At 40.6% G+C, this 22,170-nt stretch overlaps 1 protein-coding gene across 9 annotated transcripts in view; it reads left to right on the plus strand.

The window, feature by feature from the left end:
• VMP1 (vacuole membrane protein 1) overlaps window positions 1–22,170 on the plus strand; it is a 69,728-nt gene that overhangs the window by 3,984 nt on the left and 43,574 nt on the right. For 3 of the 9 annotated variants that reach the window (XM_082328380.1, XM_082328381.1, XM_082328382.1), the window contains 5 exons: window positions 479–610; window positions 4,942–5,043; window positions 7,598–7,733; window positions 10,112–10,202; window positions 12,378–12,488. In XM_082328380.1, coding sequence (XP_082184506.1) covers window positions 4,968–5,043; window positions 7,598–7,733; window positions 10,112–10,202; window positions 12,378–12,488 — 414 coding nt within the window. In that variant the 5' untranslated portion in view covers window positions 479–610; window positions 4,942–4,967. Of the gene's footprint in view, window positions 1–478; window positions 611–4,941; window positions 5,044–7,597; window positions 7,793–8,022; window positions 8,098–10,111; window positions 10,203–10,469; window positions 10,542–11,220; window positions 11,464–12,377; window positions 12,489–22,170 lie in introns of those variants that run through there. The other 6 variants (XM_082328383.1, XM_082328385.1, XM_082328384.1 and 3 more) reach the window with 6 other exon arrangements.

The raw sequence follows: 22,170 nt of genomic DNA on the forward strand, positions 1-22,170 counted from the left end.
TTACAACAATATTAAATCATTCTTTCCTAACAGATGTCCCAAAGTCTTTTTGGAAAAGTGGAAATTTTAACTCTAAATTGTGAAGTGACTTTTTTGAAGTGGTTTTTCGTGAGGAATTGGAAAATAGGTCTGGTGTACAGAGGCATAACCCACAAAATGGAAACCTGTGGTCTTTAACTGAATTACTTTTCCTTTGAGGGATTAAACTATTTTGGTTAGAAAAACATTTTTAGTATGGGAATAAATGCGCTCCTATCAACGTAACCCATTATAGCTAAATCTATGGAGATTTTGAACGTCTTTCAGATGTGTCCTAATTTATTTTAATGGAATGCTTCCCATGAGTGTTAAAGGACGGGAAAAAATCAAGCAGTTACTTTTTCTATTTTCTGTCATCTTTAGGAAAGTTATTAACCTTCAAGTTAGGGACTGTGTCAGTTTTGTATCACATGATGAACAGTATTGTTGTACTCTGTAGGGACAGAAGGTTTGGAAGAGCAGTCGCTTTGGTCTTGAATGTCTACAGAGCTGAGGACGTAGTTGTCTGTTCCACTGGCTTCAAATACAGAAGAAGTGGTGAAGAGTGACATAGTTGTACGGAGCTGAAAGGGTATGTAATGATGTTTCACTTCAAGACTGATCTCATCCTTTACCTAAATGTGTTCATGTGCCAGGCAGTCTTGGACTTTTGAGGGAAAGTGCTCTCCAAACTGTTACTTTGCCAAGAAACTTAACTTATTCCCTGCGTAAATTGTTGCCTATGTAGAGCGTTTGATGACTGAAACAAAACCATGTTACAGATGTGTAATGCTGTCTATTTTAGTGCAATTACTTATCCACCTGTGGAAGTCTGGTTTTTAATCTTTTGTTCTCTTTATTGTAATTGAAGAACAGTGATGTAGATAAAGAAGAAGGAATGGTTATCAGAAAAGTTGAGGAGAAAGGAGCAGGATACAGGCAGGATTGGAGCACGTGGGTTAAAATGCAAGAAATGACAAAAGACTGAAAATGGTGTGTTGCTAAGGTGGCTGGGAGAAAACATCAGCAAAATGGTCTGAGCTATAAATCTAGTTCTAGCAGCTGCGTGACAAGTACCTTTGATGGAGATGAGGGTCCGGGTTCCAGGGTCTCTTTAAGTAAGAAGCAGTAAGAATTGGTGATTCAAACAATGTCTGGGAAAGCAGCGATATCGTTAAAATAGTTCAACAGCTTCCTTGTTTTTCCAGCACATTGGAAAGGAGTCCTCAAAAAAAATCCTCAGTACGGAATGTGAGTCCCCATTCTGCTCCTCCAAGTGAGAGTGCAAGCACCCAACTGCCTTGTCTTAAACTGTTTCCTTTTACGTAAGCGCACCCAACACTTGGGTGCTTCAGCAGCCTCCCCAGAGCTTCAGGAAGAAGAGACTTTTGTCCTTTTCTCTGATTACGGAGTGCAGAGATTGCAGTGCCTAATTTTGTTATGTTCTCATGCTCCAATAGCTTGTTATGCTTTGTCTTACTTATGCTGTGAAGTGCCAGTCACAGTTACCACAAGCCCTTTTTGTTGACCAATTTACATTTTGACTAGAAATAATTGTCTTTTTATACTTAATGTTATGAATTGCACTAAAGCTGAATAGTGTATTGTGGGCTATTTGTTCAGCCCTACAAAGAAGTTCTTGTGTGAGCACAGCTCTAACAAATGATCTAAGCGACTCTGATATAAAAACTGTTCAAAGTTGTTTTTCTCACTCTTTTAAATAGTTTATTTTTATGTTTGCTGGTAACTGCTCAATATATTAGGCAAATTTATTTTTAGATATGGACTCTGTGTCTTTTTCAGCATTAATAAGAAGTGAAGTTCTGTTTAGCAGATGGAATTTAATTTCCTGTGGTGAGCTATCATGGATTTGGTGTCGACTTGAGAATGTGGACTCAGTTAATGAAGGGTAACTCCATTTTTGGTCAGTCTCCCACTCCAGTTAATCTCCATGGGGAGATGTTAGTACAGGACTAGTGATTCTAATAGGTGTCAAACAGAGCAACAGATCAGAGAGCTGAGCTTTCTGGATGCACATCCTCCAGTTCCTTATGCTAAGATGCTTTAAGTATAATTAGACTTTGGTAAACCAAGGAGTTTTTTCTGAAACCAGGAAGGGTTTGGTTTCTGGATTGCAGCCCGTTCAGACTTGCCATGTGATAAGTATCAAATCTCCTAGTCAACTGTATTCTTAAATAGAAGTTTTTAGAGCTTTTCTGCAGAATTGTTAAACTTTAAGACCTTCTTAACAAGTATTTGCCCCACAGAAGTGTGCAAGGGGATTATTTATCTGCTTTGGTGTAAACGCTGACTTGCGTGCTTGAGGTAGCGTTATGCAAAGCTAATCCCAGATTAGAGCCTTTCCATGCAGGCAGGGTAAAACTGGCTCTGTTAGTTGAGTTGGTGAAAGCTGTAATATGTGCGTAACATTGCACCTGAGATCCCTAGAGATGGATGATTTTTATGTGCCAGTAAGATGTTTAACGGATTGCAGTGGCATTCAGTTCATGGAGAGGGAGTCTTGTGCACAGCCTAGATTTTAGCATCAAACATGGGGAGCAGTTTGTATTTACAGTAAATTAACTTTCTCAAAATGTAATTAAGCTGAGCAGAGACCAAACCAATTGATTGGGACTTCAATTTTGAAGGCTGGATTTGCACAAGGAAAAAAGATGAATTTCAAAATGAGGAACATGTGGCTACCACTTCAGTTTTTTTGTTTTGTTTTAATGTTCGTTATATTTAAGCCAACAAAACGTGACTGATGTTCCCTAAACCAGAACTTTTTTTTAGCATGGCTGTGTGCAGAAGGCTCTGAAGGCTTTTGCCTCCTAAGCAGCTTTCTGTGAACATCAGGCTTTCTAACTGTGGATGCCCAGTTCCAATATTCCCGTCTGCAATTTGAGCTTTGTGTGTGTAAATGTGTGTATAACGTGTGTGTGTGTGATATACATATGTATGTGTGTACATAAGCTTATATTGTACATGTATACAAATACATATTTATATATGTATATAAAATAAGATCACCATGAGCAAGTGCAGTCAGGAGAAACAAAACACTCCACCATCTACAGGGACTTACCGTCCTAATGAAATTAGGAGATGGCTAAACATTTGATCCTTGTATCACCGTAGCAACTGGCCAGTTATCCTCAATTAAGTACTGGTGTAACTCCCCTGACTTCCAGAGTGTCAGGCTGCTATAAAACTGATCTGAGGAGAGAAATAGGTTCACATTTCTCTGGTGTTTGACTAGCAGTTCAGAGCAAACCTTTGGTCGCAAGTGACTGCGGAATGATGCTGTAGAGCTCTTACTGCAGCAGGTCAGTCCTCAGTTGTCCTTGGCTGGCTATGGAGCTCTTCAGCATTTTTCAGAAGCAAACTTTTGCAAGGCTGTTTTATTAATTTTCTTGGTGGTTTGGGTATTCTTGGGGCCCAAGTTTCAATGAATAAAAACTGTAACGTGCAAGAGATTAGTTTCTGCTAGGTTGTTTAACTAGGCAGATTTCTGTTTCTGCGCATTTCATATCAGGAAGGAGGTGTTGGAGGAGGGACTCCTTCCCGAGACCTTGGTGCTTTTGACTCCTGGGTTTTAAGTAAAACCCCTTTAATAATCACAGTCTAGCTAGCAATTTTATCTGTATTACGAGTAATGCACAAGGCTTGTACCTGGTTAGAAGAACATTGTCTAAAACTGACTTGTGAAATCCTGGAAATATTAAACAAATAGAGTATCTGAAATCTTTTAACATTTTATTTAAAAAATTGGCAAAATTATTGCAGTCTGAATCAAAGGGGCAATCTCACTCCTGTTTACCAAACCTGAGTTGCTGCTTGGCTCTTAAGCCTAAAATAAATCAAAGGGGAAGTATTTTTTCTGTAAAACTTTAATTTCCTCCACTAGACAGTTTTATATAACCTGTCATTTTAATATTGCACTACTTTTCTTTCCAGCAAAAGCAGCATATCAAAAACTGTAAATCATGTTTGCTTACAGGGAGAAATGTAATGCAAATAAGATGCTTTAGCTTTGTGGGACTCTTTTTCCAAAATAAAATTCCAGAAACTGTTTTAAGATTCAAGAGAGGATTTTTAAAGCAAGGAGTCTGACTGGCTACTTTCTTTGTGTTTGATTGCATAAGAATTGTCAGCTTTTCAATTTTGTTTTGTTTTTTTTAAGGGAAAAAAAAAAAGCAACTCTTGCAACATTCTGATTTATGCTGATTTATGCTGGCTTCCAATTATTTCACTATTTACTCTCCCGGATAAGGAAACTCACAGCTGTTCTTTTGCACTTTTTAAGGCTGATCTTGCTAGAGAGAGGCTAAACTAGCAGGCAGAATGTACACTTTTCGAAAAAGCTTTCCATCAGAGAGCCCTTTTCCATTGAAGAGTTTATATCTTCTGCTTACAGATATTAGACTGTGCAAAACCTGAGATGCAGTTCTGTATCTTAGTTACCATATTGAGGGCTATTTTTTTAGGCTGTGGGGTTTTTGAGGTCTACTTGCATACTAGCTACCTGGAAGCTTGGTGCCAGAATAGATGCTTTCCAATATGAGAATCAAATATTGAGTGTGTCTCTCTCAGGTTTGTGTGAAGGTCGGCTGCTTCTGGAGCCCAAACAGTGGGCTGATTAGCAGAAGGGATTCTTTAACAAGCTTTTGTTCGGTTGTTAGAAGTGAGGGAGTTTTGTCATTTAAGTGAAAAATTTAGATTTATGTAGGTGAAAATGTTTTAATCTTTGTCATTGTGGGAATTGAATCACTTTCTCCTTTTTAATGGTGTAATGCAGGATAACTGTGGTTTGGATTTGGAGAACTGCTGGATGTTTGCCTGTATCCTTTGACTATGGAGTAAATAGAGTCTTCATAACCAGACATGGAGACATTAAGGTTTTTGGTTTTATCCTGCTATTAGATCCCCATACGTGACTGATCTATGAAATGGCAGAGAATGGAACAGATTGTGACCAGAGACGCATAGGAATGATCAAAGAACAGCACAATGGCAACTTTACAGGTAGGTGGAAAACAACTTAATGTTCTCAGCTGGTCAGCTTGGTGTGTAAAATGGCCAGCACAGCACTCAAAAGGAATTTATGTTGGTGCACTTTATGCCCAGGTAGTGCAAAGGGCCTCGGTGCCTGAATCCATCTTGGAAACTTCAGTCATCTCTAAATCTGAAGTGTAGAAGATTTATGTAGTGTAAAGCCACAGAATTGTTTTATGTGGTGTATTTCCATTCAGTTTTCTCTTAGAGTCTTTTCTCCCTCCAGAGTTCTTATTCTGTAGTTCATATGCGTGTGAGCCCTGTAAAGCTGACTTGGGTACCAACAAGGGCTGCAACAGGACTGAGCTAAAAAACTCAACTATGTTGGCAAACATGTGGCTGTAGAAGTCAGGCTATACAGCCCCACCCTTTGGCACTGGAAAGTTAGTATTTGGTAATAAAAATCTGTTTTACTCTGGGAGAAATCCAGTTATTAGTCTCCCAATTTTTAGCTTTTCTGTTGACATTTAGCTTCACTATAATTTATCAGTTTCAATGATAAATTACTAACAAAACAGTTAACTACTTCATCTCCTGCCTTGCCTCTGGTTTTCCTACTGGTATGTCTGGTGTAGGTTTGGGTTAATGTTCAGGACTCATGAAAAATAACCTGAGAATGTTTCGTGAAGAGCCTTGTGTCACTGAATTATCTGCGCTGTGTAGTATAGCATAGAAATGATCATCATTTTAGTTTTGTTTCCTGTCAGCTTTGAGTGTGCCAGTTCCATATTTAATTAAGTTTTGTAACCAAGTGATTTCTCAAGTTGTATGCAGTCTTACACCATTGTCTTTTATGACCTTTACTAAAAACAAAGTCATAAAAAACAAGGTTGAAGCATTTTTATTAGACATATTAAGTGAAAAAATAGAGAATAGACATTCTTGATGCAATGAATGCAGCAAGATTTAAAGAGGAACTGTATGTGTGTATGTATGGAACAAATCAAAGCCTTTTACGTAAAGGCTTAAATCATTCTGAACTCTGGGGGAATATGGATGTTATCCAGTATTGGCTGTTGTAGGATTTCTGTTAGTTCGTCTGAAGCAGCTGATGCTTACAGCTAAAGAATAGAAAATTAAATGGGCTATGTGACTAATGAGGTATGCAATTTCTATGTAAATATTAGCATGTGATAAGGCAGCATGTTTCAATTACATGAAATAATACATCTTGAGTTACAGTGTGCTGGGGATTCAGAGTAGATTAATATTTTAAATGCAACAGCTTTTTACAAATTTATAAATATTATTGCAGTGCTTTAAATGTATACAAAACAGAATATATATGTTTTGACTGTGTAGTAAGTGATGTTTAAACAAGTTTGGTGCCTGTTTGGATACAAGAGTTATTTTTGTTTATTATTTCCATTATTTTGTGATATTTTTTGCTCTTATTTCAGAATTCATTTTCTTTAAAAGTTTAAAAAATTATTACCGCTCATTAGCTTGACAACCTTTGAACAAGCCATTCTCATCCCAAAAATAGCTAGGGTTTTTATTAACCTTGACTGTATTATAAGGGCAAAATAACACATTTATTAGAAGAACCTTTCTTCTATACTTGTATGGTACTGTACAGTGACTGGTGTTACAGTAGCGGTGAGCTCTGCATTATAACCAAGTGGCTGCAGTTACGACCTCAAGCTGCGCCAGGGGAGGATTAGGTTGGATATTAGGAAAAACTTCTTCACCGAAAGGGCAGTCAGGCCCTGGCACAGGCTGCCCAGGGCAGGGGCTGAGTCCCCATCCCTGGAGGTGTTTAAAAGATGGGTAGGCGTTGTGCTTAGGGACATGGTTTAGTTAACCCAGCCTTGGCAGTGCTGGGTTAACGGTTGGACTCGATGATCTTAAGGGTCTTTTCCAACCTTAATGATTCTATGAAAAGCAACCAAATGCCTAGCGTCAGCCCAGCGAAGGACTGCGGTACAAAAGCAGGCCTTTTTCATGGGAGCGCTTCCTATCTGCTGGGCTCGCTTTGGAGAAGCTGAACAGCATGGCAAGGCTTACCACGGCCTGAGGATCCGTACTGGGATAGTAGGTGCTGTTATCCAGTTACACCGTGACTGAAGTGTATAAAGAGCTCATGTAATTCAATCTAGTTCGATTGGAGAAGTCTGAGAATAGCTTTGGAAGAGAACCAAATTCGAAAGTTCAAAGTGAAATGTGGTCTCTGTAGTGGATGATAGAGTCGCATTTGACCTAATGTATTAGCTGGTTTGTAACTAGTAGTGCAGTGCCTTGCGTGAAGGCTAATAGATGTGGCAGACTTTTGCACCCTGGGCCAGTTAGATTCTTGAATGGTTGTCAGCTACGTAGAGGAAAAAAGCCACCTTATTTCCTTTGCTGGAGATCACCTGATTTCTGATTCCCTTAGAGCAAATGCTTTGCAATGAGTGGAAAAGATGACTGGGAGCCCACATTAACTTCCGAACAAAATAAAAAAATAATTCAGTATGTTTTTGGGTGGGGTGGAATCTGAACTGTCAGCCTGTGCTTTTACATTTCTGTTGCTTTTCATTTGCAGATTCCTCTTTGTTGAGTGAACGGAAGCGAAGGGACCGGGAAGAGAGGTTGAATATTGTACTGTGGAGAAAACCGCTTGTTACCTTGCAGTATTTTTTCCTGGAAACTCTAATAAACTTGAAGGAATGGACCATAAAGTAAAGATCATTTCTTTAACTTCTACTAAGCATTCTGGGGAAACCTATGCTTTGATTCAGTAGGTCATTCTGACATCTCGCTTTCCCTGATGATTCTCAACTTTAAAATTTTTCTTTCAGAAAACATATTTATTTTTGTACCTTAAAGGTGGCTACCGGAACATACCACACTTCTAGCTCTGTACTCAGACCTTCTGCCTAAATTACATAAGTGCAAATACAGTAAGGTGTCAATGGAAGAAAATTGCCAGCTTCCTTTCTGAAGAGTTGAATGTTCCAATGTGAAGGAGTGGGACGTGGTTTGGGATCCTTAAGGAAGAGAGATTGTACTTATGACTGCAGTGTTAAGTACTGATCTATTAATGTATGTGTTAGTATCACTGAGTGATCTTCAAATAGCTCAGCTAGGGCAGGGTTCAGGATTACGTGGAACTTGCAGTGATGTTTATGGTGCTGCGAAGAGGACTTTGCTTGTAAGCTACATGGTCCCTTTCACAGCAGGAAATGATTTATTAAAGCACTTTCCCTAAGCATTATTTACACACTGGGTAAAATGGGCTTTTATTCCAGTTAGAAAATTTGTGAGTAGCAGTCCTAGCATCTCCTGCTAATGCTGAAATGCATAGCTCTTTCTTAAGGCACTAGGCTTGAGAGGGTTTGGAGTGCCAAAAGGCAAACATGAGTAAAATTGGTAACTGAAAAAAGCCAAGAGTAGCAGCCATCCCAGTGTTTGTGTTGGTAACTGGAATCTTGTGTGTTTGGGATTGAGTCATTTTCCCAGTCAGAAGGTAGGATCTGGTATCACCTTGGGTGATCCTGGCTGTTGGACTGCAGCTTTGCGGAGTGAGCTGAGATTGGTGATAATGGGCGATGTTCAGTGCCCCTTCTGGGCTAAGTTTAAGGTGCTGATACATAAGATCCATTGAGAGAAACTTCTGTTTTCCATTTGGATCTGCTGAAATGATGGGTATGAAAATTACCAGGTTTACGTAGTGTACTCTTAATCCTCTTTTACACATGCCCCCCCCCCCAAAAAAAACCCCGAACCCTGAAACCTACTTATTTTACTATGTACATTCTTTCAACTATCACTGGGAATTGTTTCTTTCAGAACTGTTTTATTGGGTCTTACATTAGCCATTTCTGACAACATCCAAGCATTTAAGCCCAGCAGAAATAACATTTGAGGTTTTATTTTAAGCTATTACCTGGCTTCCTAGACATCAAATTCTGTTACAGATAGCACTTGCATCCTCTGTTGTGCAGCACATCTATGTTGTCTAGAACTAGCATGACGATATCTTTACAGAAAATAACAGTATTATAAGCTATTGAGACCTCAGATTGACTCTTAATGATATCCTGTGTTCCACTTGAGTAAATTGTGATTTAAATGATGACAATCACTTGAAAATCCAATTCTCATACTAATATAAGCAGCACAAATTATTTTAAAATTAAAGGAAAGTTAGAGTGACTTTTTTCAGCGTGCTTAATATGAAACATTTGTGACTGTTTTCCTGTATTACACATCTAATTTCTCTCTTTTTCTATCTGTGTAAATAGATAAGTTATGTTCATAGTTTGCTATTTCATGTCTGAGATTTTTAAGTGATGCTAGCACTTGCTTTTTTATATCATTAGGTGATAGTATAATAGTGTTTCCGAGAAAATAATAAATGTATGTGCTAATGTACTGTGTGTGGCCACATACACATCAAGCAGAATGTGTATGTGAAACTAAACAGGCTCAAAAATAATTTAGTATCAAATTACGTAGGAAAACACTTTTCTCCCCTTATTGTAGTAGCTTCCTAATGCTTTATAATTAGCTAAAATGTATTTATTAAACTTTGAGCTGCTACGAGACATATTTCAATAGATCAGGGGAACCAAAATAGCGTAAAGATTTGTCCCTCTTACTGTCACCGTGGTTCTGCCCACCAGCACCCAGTTTGAAATTAGCACTGCTGTATCCCACCCACGGCTCATCCCTCGCCCCGGGCCAGTGCCGTGCCTGCTTTGCACTTTGCTTAACCTGCTGGCCCTGCGTTTGAGACTCTCGTGGCTGCAGCAGCTGAATACTTGTTTTCAGATTGCGTTTGCTTTCAGACAGTTACTTTGTTTTGCTTTATTTAAAAAAAATATGCATGGCTGAACTTTGATCTCACTTGACAGTGAAGTAGAGGTTTTTCCGTAAAGAATAAAGGCTCCCCAGATATTTTCTTGGGAGGTTTATGCTTTTATAATAGCAAACTTTTCATCTGCCGTTGTCCCCACTGACTACATCCACACAGACCCAGTCTACAGGGATAACTGAGTTACTTTGAAATGCATTGTAAATGATGAAAAACCCTAATTGCCGTTTGTCTTTTAAGATTGTGGCATCGGCGAAGTATCTTGGTGTCTTTTTTACTGGCGCTTGCAGTGCTTACAGCTACGTATTACATTGAAGGAACACATCAACAGGTATGAGGTTTTCAAGTTACTTTCCTTAGTGACTAATAAATTCCTGTCCTTGTGCTAAAGTAGATGTACTGGGAATTGAATGGGGTCTTCATGAAATTGTAATGTGTTTTTTGAACTCCTGCTCACCAAGGATATTTGTTTCTCATGTCTCCTCTGCGTGGTGTGTGGATGAGTTGCGTTTTAGAGATGTGGAACGATCAGCTGTATCATTTGATCTATTCTGTTGCATCTGTAGGTGTTCCCCTTCTCATCCCTTCCTGAATAAGCACACCTCTGATGCTGCAGCACTCCTTCACATCTGCTGTTAACAAGCTTTTAATAGTGGTGTGAGCTCTTGAGGTAAAATGTTAAACTGAGTCATGATAGAACTTTGCGGTTCCCAAAAAATGTTTCTTCTTCTGCTATGGAAGGGTCTCCTGACCCCTATCCCATGCTAGGATAGGCATATATCTAGATGTGAAAAGGTTTCATGGTTCAAATCTGTTTCTGCGATGCTTCTTATACATCCATTGTTATAAAAGGGTTGTTCTAAAACCTTTTTTGTGCCTTGGAGTACAGGAAGACTGACGCTTTTGCATCACTTGCTGTGTAAGCCATTGCTTAAGCATAAGGGGATGGTGTTGTCTACACCTTTCCCCTCCCCATTTCTCCTTGAGTACCTTCCCTGGGGGCAGCCAGCCCTTTCAAACCCTGCAGAGCATTTCCTCGTGCAAGTGAATCATCTTACTGCTCTGACTCTGAAATCAGCGGGTTCCCACTTTCAGAGAACTTGCTTACATCCATACTGCTATGGTGTGTCACTGGCTGCCCGAGGGACCTGCAGGTCGGGAACGGGAGTCCTGGCTTCCCAGGACGGGTCTTGAAATGCAGTGAAATGAGTTGCTTCAGCTCATCGCGTTCTCGCTCACTCAATCCCATGCTTGAGACCTACGCACTTACATGCAGAGCAAGTTGGTGGATGGTAAATCGATGGCCTGATCCTGATGGACAAATACCTGCTTCATTAAAAACTGCCCTGGTTGGTGACCTTGTCAGCGTAAGGCCAGAGCATGATGCACTCGGCATTTGCCACTAGATGGCTCTTGCAAACTGGTGTTGAGGCGCATGGCCCCTGAGCTGGCTACTGGGCCTGCAAGAGGTTTCCTTGAGCCTGCTGGGAGCAAACCTGTGCCTCTGGGACCGGCGAGGGGAGTGGGACCTGCAGGGTCCTGCCAGTGCTTGGAGCTCTCCGTTCTGCGGGGTCCGTCGTGTGTGCCAGCAGGTATCAGTCCATCCCCCTGCCTCCAGAGCTCCTTCCCTAAGGTCCGTGTCTTGCTAGTGTCACTATCTATCTCTGTACCATCAATATATACTTGAATATGAGCCACTTTCTTCCGAAAGCATACTCAGAATAGTGAAGTATATTCGTGATCTTTCACTTGCCATTTTCAGGACTTTTTTATACCCTGGCAGGTTGAAGCCTGCTTAAGACTGGTAAACTTCATCTTGGTGCTGCTGGTCCATGGATGGTATAAAATGGCACCTCTTCTTGGGGCTGTGGTACAGCCAAGTTGATGGCCTGGCTCATCCTCTTAGTATTGCTCTCAGGGCAGAGGGAGGGAGATACTGCTTCCCATTTCTCCAGTGTACCCAACTGGACTTTTTATGTCCAGAATTTGCTGTGATATCCCCTCACTGATGTGTGCAACACAACCAACATTTTAATCTTTTCTTAAAAGCAACAAACCTGGTTACTCACTGGTCCAAGATAAAACATTCAGCAGACTAACTAAGAGTGCAGCTAATTCTATTCCTTTATTTAATCTGTTCAGGCAATTCCCTGAGCTGTGCTTGCTGCTTGGGCTCCAGTAGATGCTGTCTGGGGCTTGCTGCTCACACCTAGTATGCCTGTTCTGGATTTCAACCCCCTACTAGTGAACCTGAATTTTTCATCTGTCTCCTTGGAAACTTGCTGATTCTTAGGCGCGTGGGCTTTTCTGTTGAAAATGTGCTATTTTCTGTATGTGTCTGTGCTGTAATTGTAATAAATTGCAAATAGAAGTATCTAGGATTCTGTTTCAGTTATTGTAATCCAGATAACTATCCACGTTAGTCTGTAGCTTTAACTTTCTCCCCTAGGAGGTATCACCATTCTTGGTTTGTTTTTTTTTCTCTTTTGTGACTTTTCTCTTTCAGTATGTGCGGTATATGGAGAAAAAGTTCTTCTGGTGTGCCTACTGGGTAGGATTAGGCATTCTGTCCTCCGTTGGACTTGGAACGGGTCTCCACACCTTTCTGCTCTATTTGGTAAGGATATTTCCATACCATGTTCTTTCTGAATCGAGTACTTTAATTGTTGCATATTTTTACATATGTGAATAAAGAATATTCCGTAAGTCCTAAACATTAAGTACTCCTGAGGGAAAAGAAATACTTTGTGTAATGCTCCTGGGCTCTAGTGAATGCTGTTCATATTCTATACTGTATAACCTTGTTTTGTAGTTTGTATGCTGTATGTTTGTTGAACTGTAGTTACTAGCTTGCCGTTAATCCTCATTTGAAACGAGTCAAAATCTGCACGCTCTATCCTCTAATTTCCTAATTTAAATGAAACATTTTCTAGTGCGTGCAGCTCAAATGTTTCCATTTAAAATTTTTCAGCATATTCTCTTTTTTAGTAGCTTAAAATGATCATTTTCCTAGCTGAAACCACTGAAATAGGCAGCTATTTTAAAGTTCGGTCTGTATTAATTTTGCTTTGAAAATAATAGCAAGAAAAATGTTTGTCTACAAAGGTAAAATAATATCTGTTCTGAAAATTTGTGTGATGTTGTTTATCTCAACTTAGCTAGGAAATTTAGGGAAATGTTTGGGTGTGTTTTGCTTTTGGCTGTTGGATTAGTTCCTTAATGTTTATGAAACCACTGTCCTGGATTTAAGAAAAGGATTCATGGCCACAAAATAATTAAAACCAGTTTGTGCAACAAATGTCATCTTGTATTTGGAACAATTACAGATGTTTACTTTCAGAACTGCTTTAATCATTAACAATAACACACAAAACACTACAAGAAACAAGAAACTCGTGCTTTTCCACACAGCCGGGCAATGCCTGTTAGATCGAACGGCGTCTGTATGGGCTGCATTAGCAGTACTCTGAGACGTACTCTTAGCGTAACTTCTCTCCTAAAGACTGTGGAGGCAGAAAATAGAGGAGAAAGGAAACTATTGCTAAACAGAAACAGGTCTATGCACGCACAGCCTTTGAGACAAAAATGTTGCTGTCAGTCTAAACGATTGGAAATGGAAATTCAGTAAAGCTGATGAACACAGCGTCTAAACATTTTTATGTAACGCTGGATAGCGCTTCACAGCAGTGACTTGACAATGTACGGATCTTTCTGAGTCGCAGAGCCGATGCTGTTAATAGCTCAAGGACAGTAAGACACGTGGGCTGGACAGAGGGAGAATCAATCAAAATCATCAGCCCCAAACCAAGGTGCTCTGCCTCCCTGGAGAGGCAAACCAGCACCAAGTGGATGCATGCGGTGGAGTCAGGCTCACAAACTCGGCTCCCTTTGGGTTCTCTGCCAGCCTACGCCGGGAGCGAAGCTGCAGCGGGGCGGGATCACCAGCTCTTCAGCAGGACAGAGAGAGGAAGGGAAAGGAAAGCAATTCCACGTTTGCTGCAGAAATCAGTTGGTCATGATATAAATCAGCAAGTAGGAAACAGTTTAAATGATAGATTTTAATCTTGTTCTGCTTTTTAGATATTTTTCTTAGGCTGTCAACCAGTGAGAGTCAATTTAAGATTTCCTCTAACCAAAGATTTCACGTATTTAGACATTCTCTTCGAAGCAGGTTGGAGAGCTTATCATACAGTTCCTATTCTTAATTTTTACACATTGTGTCAGAAAATCTAGTAAATAAGAAATGTTACACACCATTTCTAAACTGTATTTGCAAGTGGGTAGCGTTTCTTTGCTGTACGTTGATCTGATGCAGGGTAGGAAGAGTGCTGTCATCTTATACCCTAGGCCACTCCAAGATGATTTTGTCAATAAAGAAGTCTTCATAAGACAGCACCACTTTTTTCGAAAAGAAGGTGGAATGAATTGACCTTTCTTTTACTCTGTATTTAAAAATCCAGATGTTTAAATAGTTCTAAATTACTTTAATACAAAACAAAGTAAATTTTATAACATATCACTTAAGTTTTCCTGTGGGGTATGCGAACCTAGTGGATATATTTAGGCCATGGCCTGAGCTGACATGAAAGTAATGTATATACAAAATACAACTTCTCTATTGGCTTATCAATATAATTTATGGTGGGTGTATAAGAGGTGAACAGCCTTCCAGGCTGCACCAGGGAGGTGCATCACCTAGGAAAAGAAATTTAGTTTAATGTTGTTAGTGAAAGTATTGCAGACGTACCGTAGGTATTTATTTGGAATGTACGAGGCAAGGTTTCACGTAACTTTGTTAGGAGGGAAAAAACAGACAAAATAGATTGCACTGGATAAGTAGAAGGTGGTTACAGAGTAAAATGTAATAAAACTATACCATCAACATCTAATGTGTAACACTGCAGGAGAAATACTTGTTTGCTTTAAATAGGCAGATAAGCATGTTTCTGTTACGTTGGGGGGATTCCATAAAGGCAGTGAGTGTAGGAAGAACGAGGAGCAAAGATTCATTTTCCTCTTCTCTGCCGTGCAAGATTTAGTGATTAGCATGGACTGTAAATTTAGGACAATTGCACTTTCTCGGCACTGAACGCTTGTCGGAACCCTGCATGGTTCAACATTTGGTGGACTGTATCTGGCTTTATAGCCAGTAGATGGCAGTGGGAGTGTAAAAACGCACGTTTATTGCCCTAACAGCGTGTTGCCATTTTAAGTACCTGAACTGTTAATGTTCTTGTCAATACAGCTGTATCAGCAATATCAATACGCTATCAATGTAGTAATACACTTCTTAATCTCTCCTCGGTTTGAGCCTACAGCTTGTGTGAAAGGGAACACGGAGTACTAACTTAAGACTGTTGGTACAACTTTTAAGGGTAAATTATTTCAGAAGAGTATTCTGGAGTTAACCCATCTGACAGCAATGCAATTAGGCGCTCTAGCTTTCAAAAGGAGGAGTTTTAAACTATTTGCTTTGTTAGTTGTGCAGCAGTTGCCTCTAAAAGTAGAAATACGGTAGGTTAAGTGGGGAACTGGCTATATTAACTTTTACATTACTGTATATCTAGTTTTCATGTTCCATATACTGTAATTACATTTCTTCATTATGGTAAAACTTATTCTTCTATTGGTTCAAAGGAATGAAAAATTACAAAACAGCAAATCCTCTTCTGGTTTAGTGCCTGGATTTGCTGGCAATAGAGAACAGACTCAGTAAGTGTTTTAAAATTGCTTTTAATTAATTGCTCATTTTAAATGTGTATGTACAGTGAGATTGTTGGGAATGCAATTACATGCTTCGAGAACAATGCTCCTGGGCCCACCCATGTGCTGCTGAGCTCTTGTTGATGCTTGCAGCCTTGCTCTGCCGTTAAGGGCCAGCTAGGAACTGATGGCACGTGGGCACCTGTTCGGGCAGGGCGCTGAACCTCCCCAGCTCCGACACAGGTGCATCTTCTTTAAATATAGCCCTCCGTTTACTGCACGCAGCTATTTTCATGTCAAACTGTTCACGAGCACAGCCTGTTAGCTGGGAAAATCGGAGAGAGTTACGCAATAGGTGGCGTATATGAATGACTCTGGGTGTTTGCTTTCCCTGGGCTGGTTAGCTGTTTTTCCAGTGTTGAAAACTGTCATTTGTCTGGATTCTTCAGAGCATCTCTCACCAGCTGCTTTTTGGAGCAGCATGAATTCAAGTGCCAGGAGAGATCCTGGGGTTAGCTGAGAAGGGAGTACTTGGAAACAGTTTGCTTAAAGTCGATTTTACAGTCTAAAGCAGTCTCAGTTTGGGGGGGAAGTTACTGCCCCTGGTTAATATCAGTTCACGTCTGGTTTGGGTTTTGTTGGTCACCAGCACATTCTTGCTGCAAACATCTTGGTCTAGGAGGGAGAGGTCAGTTTTGTTAGTTTGATAATAGGCTTTTTATTGCTATTTCTGTGATTCAAGAACTTTCTGTAAATTATAAAGGGTCTGAACATTGTGTGCTGCATTGGTTCCTAGTTTGATGCTGCTTCCTTAGTTGTAGCCAGCAGTAAATGTAAAATTTGATATGGCTTTTTGGGAAGCGATTCTCGTGCTGCAAATTGGCACTGAGCTAAGGGCTGGCACAGAGCAGGTCTTCAATGCAGAAATAGGGAAGCAGGCCGCTCTTCCAAGAATCCTTTTTATTCTGACACTTTCAAAACAAGTCTGCTGGCTTATTTTCCCAAAGTCCATTAAAAGTTTTTCACAATTCTTTAAAAACACTTTAAAAATAGTAATCATGATGTGGTCCTGCAGGAAATAAAACTACTATGATTAATGACTCTGAATACTGTTTTTAGCAGCGCACAGCTCTTTTTCTTAGTCCTGAGATGTCTTCTCTTGTATTGGTGGTATATTAAAATATAAATGGCATGAATCACCTAATTACCAAAAGAAGATGACTGAGGGTAACTCGTTAGGAATTTCTTGCGTTTGTACATCTCGGAGAGCTCTGTCTGCTGCCACAAAATGAAATGAATGAGCCGCCGGCGGCAGCGGGCCCTGGCGGAGCGGGGGACGCTAGGTGGAGCGCGTGGCGGGGACCGCGCTGCCACGGCCATCGTCACCCAACGCTCTGCCTCGTGACTTGGTTTCAGTTCAGCTCTGGCAAATGGATTGCAAAAGATGCGGCCACGGCAAACAAAATCAGCTTAGAATTAATGCCTATCAAAAAGCTTTGCATGAGAAGCGGATGATAAATGTCCCTTCTGTGTACGGTCTGTTATAGTCTGTAATGCTGGGGGATGAATGGAAGCAAATTCCTTACAGGTCAAAAGTGCAGAGCGAGCTTTGGCTGTTTGCATTTGTTTGTGTGTTTGTTTCTTAAATATGGATCTCTGCTCGCTTGCTGATAGAGCCAAGTGGAGCAACCGCTGAGGAGGTTTTCAGCGGTGGCGGGGCCGTGGACGGGCGCAAGCAGGAAGCGCGAGGCACAGGAGGAATGTTTGGTGTGCGGAGGTCGCACAAGAGCTCGCGTTTTTTCAGAACTGTAATACGTGGGGTTGTCACTTACTTCTTACTGGGGCGTTCTGTAGCAGAGTGGACGAGAGCATGGCAATAATTTCAAGCCATGAAAAAAAACCAACCAAACAAAAAAACCCAGAAAACTGCCTTTAAAGATAAGTGAGTTGAAAAGACAGTGTCCTCATTGACAGTGCTGGCTTTAGAGAGCCAGTTTGAGTTTATCTGGGCTTGAGGGTTCAATGTCTTGCTTTTGTTCTGAATTGGTTCCAGGGTTTGGCTTTGGCCAGGGGTCACTTTCTGGCCTCCCAAAAGTGTGGTAGTGTGCAGCTGAAATGAATCGTATTTTGGCCCTATCTGGACTGGTTTAGGTTAGAATCTGAAGATTTAAAATCCGGACACCTTGTGCAATAATAAGCCCATTAGCTTAAAAAAAAAAAGTTGTTGGTGTAAATAATGAAAAAAACAAAACAAAAACAAAAAAACCCAAAACACAAAAACCTTTTCCTGCCAGGACTGCTGAAAACTTTTTAAAATCAAACTTAATTCCTTTTAGTTATCTGATTTCAGAAGCTGAGTTTGTAAGGCGACTCATGATAAAATTAATAAAGCGCTTCTAAAAAGAAAAGCTTGCAAAATAGGGCTTATTCCACTTTTAGGAAGTAGACAGAATAATTTGGAAAGCCACAGGACTTACTCTCATTTTTTTCTCCATTCATTTACTTGTGACTTTAAGACAGGAGTATTTTCATAGTGATTGGCAGCTTCAGGACAAGTTTTGCTCTATCCATGTGGATCGTTCAAAACGAGTGTGAGTAACCCAGAAAACTATGGCTTCTGTGTGTAAAGGAAAAAGCGAGAAACAGAAGCAGAGCTGCCTCAGCGAGGTGGGAGGGTGCAGCAGTGCTCCCTTTCCCAGTGCTGCATTATTTTTAAGCGAGGTGTTCATTGTCAGTCCATACTGTTCTTCAATTCACATGTCAACATGCAAGCCTAAGACAAATGAAGTAAAAAATAGTTCTGTCTAATATCTGTGCTCAGATTACTGCTATTGACTTGTTAAGGTAGTTGAAAGAAAAATACATGGTGGATGCAGAAGACAGAAATGAATTCTAAAGTAAGTTGAAATGGATCCTGTTTGTGTGAGGGTTGTTTGTGACTCTTACTCTCTCATTTGTTTCCTTCATGCCTTTAAACCTATTTCCTCCAGCTGTCCTAAGCTTTTTACAATGAACTGAAACATCCTGGAATACTTGAATCAACATATAACTTAAACAACAACAAAAAAAAATAATCACTTTTGCTAACCATCTCTTGACGGGAACTCCTGCTTACAGCTCACATGGGCTCTGTTTGGCTTGAAACTGCAGCATTGATAGTACTAATGCACCGATGAACTGGAAGGGTCCAATGAATTAAACTGAACACTGCTGCCAGATTAGTTGTGTAACCTGGGTGTTTCTTAAATGCATTTTAAAAATCTGAGACAAAAAATGGTATTTTCAAGGAGAAAAATGTCCATTGGGAGTCTTAATCCCTCTAAGAGCACCCACTGTTGTTGTATGTGTCCGATACCAATAGATACCTGCCGAGAATAAAACCAGCGCCTCTGGTTTAGATTACGCTGTGGAAGAACAGTCCCTTCAACCGCTCCAGCCCAGTCTGAGCCCCAAGCCCCCAGTCTGGTGCGTTAACGTGAGTTGAAACTGGTGGTGGTTTAAGTTCTGCTGGGCGCGAGCCTGGTAACTGCCGAGCAGACACCGCCGGTCCCGCTGTCCTGCTCCGAGGGTGGTAACGTCTGGCGTAGGGGCTGGTGGAGCAGCTGGAAGCAATAACCTCCTGTATTGCCCCACCGTGAATTGCTGGACCTCATGAGTCAGAGCCCGAAATGGTGTGACTGCCAGTTCCATATATGGCCTCCAGTGCTGCTGAAAGTGGTGTACGTCACAGTCTGGAAGGTTTATCTAAAGCTGGAACTGTGGCAATAAACAGCTAATGTGAAGTGCCTCCATCTGTGTAGGATTAGCTACCTTACTTCGACTTTTCAGAAGTCCGCAGAATATTGATGTCATGTTAATATTTGAGCTGTATTGAGCATCTTGGCCAGCCATAGTGATTTGAACGTGCAGCAAGCTGAGGAGTTAGATGATCGGTAGACCGTTTTCTTCTTTTTGAAGGTTGATGGACTTTACCTTTTAGATGCTGACGCCTTGTTTTCATTATCTGCTCTCGACTTCCTTGTCACTGGTTCTGTGTCTCATAACTGCTGGGAGGTCACGTTCTGCTTTCTCCTCATTTGCTCCCTAGGAGCCTCTGCTCTTTTTTTTTTTTTTATGCATGGCCTGAACTTTATACTTTTTGTGTCACTGCTTCCTTGAACAGGCTGGAAATAATGATAACAGTGCAAGACGATCTCTAATTGGAGACTTTAAAGCCAATCATCACTACTAGTGTCAATTTGAATAGATGCTGTGATTTATTCTTCAGAAATAATAAGTGGGTGGCTAGGGAAGGGCAAGGAGAGAAGGCTGACAGATTATTTTTGTCTTCTGTCAGCACCAGAGTATAAACTTGGATTCTTCCAGTTGTGCCTTTCCCTGACAGGAGGCTGTTTGCTCCTATAGAAAGTAGCGTGGGCACAGCCTTACAAAAAGTCTGCTTTTCGTGTTACTCCTCAAAGTAGCAACGTGGCCCTGTTATGCATGCAGCGGTACCACGTGCCTGCCCCCTCGGTGGTTCTTGTTCAGTCATATTCAGAGCCTGTGGCTCATCGTTTGGAATTTCCATCAGCTCTGCACTGCGAGGCAAGGCTTGACTGAAGTGGGAATAGAAACTTGCTAACAGACACATGATTGTAAAATTAATACGTTGCATGAAATGCCATGACGGTCTGCTAAAACGAGCCCTGACCGCTTGATGGATGTTTGTGTCACTCGTGGATGCTCTAGGTATGGGATCCTTCTTCATTCTGAGCCCCGTTTTACAGCCAGCACTGCATACCAGACATTTATATAAAATCACGAGACATTTTAATCTTGTAACACAGACAGACAGACTAGATGGACATATTTACTAGCCGCCTCCAGATCAAGCATTTCCCTCTTGATCACAGAGCAGTTTTCTTTGTGGGTAGTTGTCCACTACTCTTGAAGATAAAAAAGATGCTGTAACTTGGCGTTACTTTCTCGAGAGGTGTAATGACTTCATGGATAAGTATGAGATGAGTCGCAGCCTGGGGCAATGCTTGCAGGATGTTTCCCATGAGAAGCAAGCTTTTGTTTTTCCAATTTATCTTAATCAAATATAGCATGACATGTTTCCCCCCTGTGGAAGGGCTGAGTCTTGAACCCAGTATGAAAAGCAGTGTATCCATGGAGGAAAACAGATTTTTAGTGCATTAAGTTCAGCAATGAGTTCACTGTAATACTTTTCGTGCTGGCAGACATATCACTTTTCTTTGTGAAATGTTTCTAAGTTAGAGACAGTCTAAAATTATATCTTCCCCAAATATAAGAGGTTAAAATTAGATGTAGTTGTGCTTGTGTCACTTCAGCAGGGTGGCTGTTCTGTGAAGGGGCATGCGAGAAACCAGCATTCGGTGTGGAGTTTGTTTGCAGCTTTCTTTGTGTTCACAGTCTAGGTGCACAGAATGATTAATAATGTGAAAATAGGATTCATTTTAATTGGATATTCAGTCATTTTTCCTTACGGTAAAGACTTTCCTGTTTTAAGTATTATACATATCAGCATGCTTTTAAGGATTTGAACTTCTTGAATTTTTTTTTGTGCCTGCTGTCTCTTTCCACTCACACTGATGAATTTCCAAGCATAATTTATAGATAAAAAGATTATGCTTTCTAGAAATTTCACAATACAGCATTTAAAGTAAGTTATTTCTAAGGATTAGCACTGTCTGTTCTAACTTGGGTGCCTTCAATCACTGAACTAAACTTCTCTGAAGGCCTCTGAGTTCAAGAGTTCGAGGTTACCTTCTATGAGACATCAGGGTTGTATAGCTAGGGATTTCCAAACCCCCCTAAATTACTATTGCTAAAAAATAGATTTATGTTGAGTTGATCTTGATGACCAGATCGTGTCTTGTTTGATTTGTAAATTGTACAGATATTTCTAACAAATCGCATTCCAGCCTAACCACAGGCTCCTTCTGGTCGTCAGTAGTGGCAAGCAAATGTTTCTCACCCGAGTCAGCAGAATGTTTCTCAATTTCTTCTCTGTTAGCCCTTGTTAGTGCCTCCTGCAATTTAAAAAAAAAAAAAAAAAAAAAAAATCATTGGAAGAGGATGAGGGAAAGACAGTTGGTGTTCAGGATCTTACATGCCTTGCATTTCAGCGACTCTTCCTGGTTTGGCAAGCAGCGTGTCCACTAAATCGCCTGGTTTTAGTATTTGTTGTCTGGTATGACAGTTTTGCGAATGCCGTTTTCAAAGGTAGAGCTGCAGTTAGTCAGGAGGGGATATCTTAGAGGTTTTCCTGAAGTGTTGAAATAAACTGAGCTATTGCGGAGAGGCAAAACACTCCGAATATTTACTGTGGCCCCACGTGGAGAAGGAGGAGGTGAGGGTGGAGGAGGTATTATTTGTGAAGAGGATTGAAAAATTGTGTGAGAATTAATCCTTCTGGCAGAGGGAGGAGTATAAAGAAAACATCTGAGCGTATAGTGACTGGGATTTTCCAAAGGTGGCACCTAAAGCTCATTTGAAGTTGGTTCCTTGTGCCATTCAGAGTTAAACCATCGCTATTGCTAATTACAAAGCAAAAGGGTACCTCTCTTAGGAAACACCTAGCGACCCTCCCA

This window comes from Platalea leucorodia, assembly GCF_965183815.1.
Source record: "Platalea leucorodia genome assembly, chromosome: 16".
NCBI lineage: Eukaryota > Metazoa > Chordata > Aves > Pelecaniformes > Threskiornithidae > Platalea > Platalea leucorodia.